General features: G+C 43.1%; 1 protein-coding gene across 3 annotated transcripts; it reads left to right on the top strand.

The window, feature by feature from the left end:
* Positions 1 to 209: 209 nt before the first annotated feature.
* On the top strand, positions 210 to 2,834 carry LOC139571482 (putative nuclease HARBI1). Of its 3 annotated transcripts, XM_071394407.1 has the most exons (8): positions 210 to 272; positions 355 to 441; positions 529 to 570; positions 639 to 812; positions 892 to 927; positions 1,026 to 1,580; positions 1,862 to 1,973; positions 2,068 to 2,834. In XM_071394407.1, exons 6-8 carry the CDS (start codon positions 1,512 to 1,514, stop codon positions 2,430 to 2,432), a joined length of 546 nt encoding a protein of 181 aa, XP_071250508.1. In that variant the 5' UTR covers positions 210 to 272; positions 355 to 441; positions 529 to 570; positions 639 to 812; positions 892 to 927; positions 1,026 to 1,511; the 3' UTR covers positions 2,433 to 2,834. The 3 variants fall into 3 exon arrangements, with proteins under 3 accessions (XP_071250508.1, XP_071250509.1, XP_071250507.1); XM_071394408.1 differs by lacking the exon at positions 529 to 570; XM_071394406.1 differs by having other exon boundaries at positions 529 to 812.
* The last annotated feature ends 659 nt before the right edge of the window (positions 2,835 to 3,493 follow it).

The following is a 3,493-nucleotide window of genomic DNA, read 5'->3' as shown; positions in this document are numbered from 1 at the left end:
TTACCCCAGCAGAGGACATGGCCTTGGAGCTAAATAAAGGCAGGCCCGTCTTAGAGGGGATCCCTGGGGGGAAAGAGACGAGCATAGGTTCCTCCCAAGATGCCACCCGCTTCATTCAAGGTATGTCCTTCCATCTCTACATGGGATACAACCACATTCATATTGAATCAATTTGGACTGTCTGACTTTGGTTTACCTATTGCCTTGCAGTGTCTGGCTGCACTGTGTTCCTGTTAGAGCCACCAGCACAAGCACCAGACGATGCTGATCCAGTGAGTACTCCATCAAAGGCATACTGTAGGCCTGGCATGTCTTGTCTACTAGCTTCAATATGAATCCGATTAAATGTGATAGGGTGAAGGCCCCAGTGCAGCAGCAACAGCACATGATGGAGACGATGATGAGGAGGAGACCATCTCTCTGGATTCCAGAAGGCATGAGGTATCATGTTAAGACTGTGAAAGTACTATTTACTCTACAATGGTGAGGAGTCCTCATCAAAATCAAAAAATCAAATTTCTTTTACAGGACCCAGATGCTATACAGTGGGAAAACCAGCCTGGCAACATAGTGCGTATTAATAAAAGGACACCACATCCTGCCAAATTCCAGCTGCGCTAATTGTATTGTGTTCACAGAGCTCACAAGCTATCAGAAAGTTGTATGGCAACCACCTCCGGCGCCAAATAGAACTGGCAGACATAGACATTCAGTACAAGAAGAAAAAGATGGAAAATCTTGCACTGGAGTCCGAAATAAAAAAGAGGACAATTAGGAAACTGGACCTTGAAATAAAAAAACTTGAGAGGGAGGTGAGATATGCCTTCAATGTACACTGTATGCTAACTGTAACACAAATGTATTAATCATTATTTTTCTTTCCTCCCCCAGCTCCAAGAAGATGACACAGCTCAAAATAAAAATTAGGTATATTCTCGTAAAGTCAAGTGAGCCATGACATATGAGCTCTTATTGTGAGCACACAGGACGGTGGCATCTTTCTAAGGTTTTTTTTATTTTCCCAGCAATCAGTACAACCAAGTCATCGTTATAAGGCATCGCCCTCTTTTGCCCACCCCCCCAGCACCAGGTGTGGCCACTAGCCTATATGAAGGCCCAAAATTGTGTGTTCCTTTCTGCTCTGACAATGGCATGCCCATTCGTGCGAGATGTGGTGGATGAAGAAGCACTTGTGCTGAGGAGAGCCTTCAGGCGAGAAAGGGTCTTCAGGGACCGGTTGGACCCACTGGCCTTCCCTGATGACCATCTATATGAAAGATACAGGTTTTCTGCAGATGGCATCAGGTATCTATGCAGACTACTGGGTCCCAGGATTAAGCACCGCACTGCACGGAGCCATGCACTGAGTGTGGAGCAAATGGTTTGTGTGGCCTTGCGCTTTTTTGCTAGTGGAGCCTTCCTGTACTCAGTGGGGGATGCAGAACAGCTGAACAAGGCCACAATTTGCCGCACAATAAGGAGTGTGTGTCTGGCTATCAAGGCATTAGCAGATGTCTTCATCTCCTTCCCTGGCCACAGAAGACTCTGTGACATCAAAGAGGAGTTCTATAGGATTGCAGGTAAGAGGATCTACAAATTACAGGACAACTGTTAACACATAGTAGGATACTCATTACTTTGTGTGACAGGTTTCCCCAATGTCATTGGTGCAGTGGACTGCACACACATAAGGATAAAAGCCCCCTCAGGTGCCCATGAGGCCGATTTTGTGAATAGGAAATCCTTTCACAGCATTAATGTTCAGGTGAACATAACTTTTTGATATTGTCCATTGACGAACACTCTGCATTGCCAGTGATGTGCATTGATTGGTGTAATATTCCTCATCTTATGATTTCAGATGGTCTGCAATGCTGACTGTGTGATCAGCAATGTTGTGGCAAAATGGCCTGGCTCAGTCCATGACTCCAGAATCTTTCGGGCCTCTGAAATCTATCAGTGCCTATCACAAGGTAAGCCACACAACCCCTATTTATAACCATCATGGCTGTGTCAAGAATATCACTGTGTTTATGAGGTAGTAATGATGAGATTTTGTGTTGACAGGTGAATTCTCTGGTGTGTTGCTGGGAGACAGGGGGTATGGCTGCCAGCCTTTTCTCCTGACACCTTTCACAGACCCCCAGGAAGCACAGCAGGCCTACAACCATGCCCATGCCAGGACCAGAGTTGAAATGACCTTTGGCCTCCTGAAGGCACGCTTTCACTGCCTTCACAAATTAAGGGTCAGCCTTGTTAGGGCATGTGATATTACTGTGGCTTGTGCTGTCCTCCACAATGTGGCCTGCCTGAGGAAGGAGAGGGCCCCCAGAGTGCCACCAGCCATGGACTGGGACAATCCGGCAATCTTCCCTGATGACGACAGTGGTCGGCTGCTGAGGGACCAATATGTGTTGAATTATTTTAGTTAGTATGTGTGCTTTCAATTTTGGTTAAATATGTCCTGCGGTGGCAGAGGAATTTGGGTTTTTTTGGGTTCGTTTTTTGACGAATTTGGCCTCTTATGATGTTTGTGCGGTATACTGTGTGTAATACAAGGCTGCAGGGAGGCTACTGCATCCATTCATTTGTCTGTTCAGTTGATGTGTATGGATTTGTCCTGCATTTATTTTAGTGTGCAGACATGCAGGGTGTGTTATATACAGACCTTTGAATGTGTATGTATCATTTTGTATAATATGCTTGGATTCTGTGCTTTCCATCTTGTAGAGTCACTGTGACTTCAGTTTCGAAAGGAGCTGATGGTTTACCTGCTTTGTTTTGTCCTTATTCAATAAAGGAACATAATGTTACACATTGTGTTTTTATATTCATATGGAATGTGTATTTGTTTATATGACAGAGTACTAGGGCCACACTGAAGAAAAAGGATAAAGTCATAAATTTATGAGGCTGGTTCTTTCTGCAGAAAAGCTACATATTGTTTTTACAGTTTTGATACTTATGACAATGTGATACTTAATATTCTGGCACATCAGCATGTCTTTGTTTATGAAACCATACTGAAGTACAATTTCACGAAATGCCCCACATCTGTCATTTTAACAACTGTCCTCCTTTAAAACAACTGGTTACAATATTATGACTTGTGTTTTTTTCCCCTCTGTGGCCCTAATATTCTATCATTTTATATATAGCCTTATAGTCTATGGGAAACTGTAAATTATCTAATGATAGCAACATCTAAAAATCATTTTTTATCCAAAATCATTGAAATTAATGATCACAAACGTTTAAATAATAACAGTGGGTCTAGTTATATGTGATAACAATGTATAGTGAGCAGTGAAATAACTATTGGTTTCCATTTGTGGTGACTGCTGACTGACATTAGGGATGAGATTAAATAGATCCTGGAATTTAGCCTGGTCTGGAGCAGGCTAGCTCCACAGAATAAATCTCCATGGTAATTTATACCATAACATATCCTCCTGCCCCCTATCCATCTTTAGTGCAACCGGATTACGGATCA

Source organism: Salvelinus alpinus, chromosome 3 (genome assembly GCF_045679555.1).
Source record: "Salvelinus alpinus chromosome 3, SLU_Salpinus.1, whole genome shotgun sequence".
Classification (NCBI taxonomy): Eukaryota; Metazoa; Chordata; class Actinopteri; order Salmoniformes; family Salmonidae; genus Salvelinus; species Salvelinus alpinus.
Note: the sequence above shows the minus strand (reverse complement) of the source record. Positions and strands in the feature narration are given on the sequence as shown.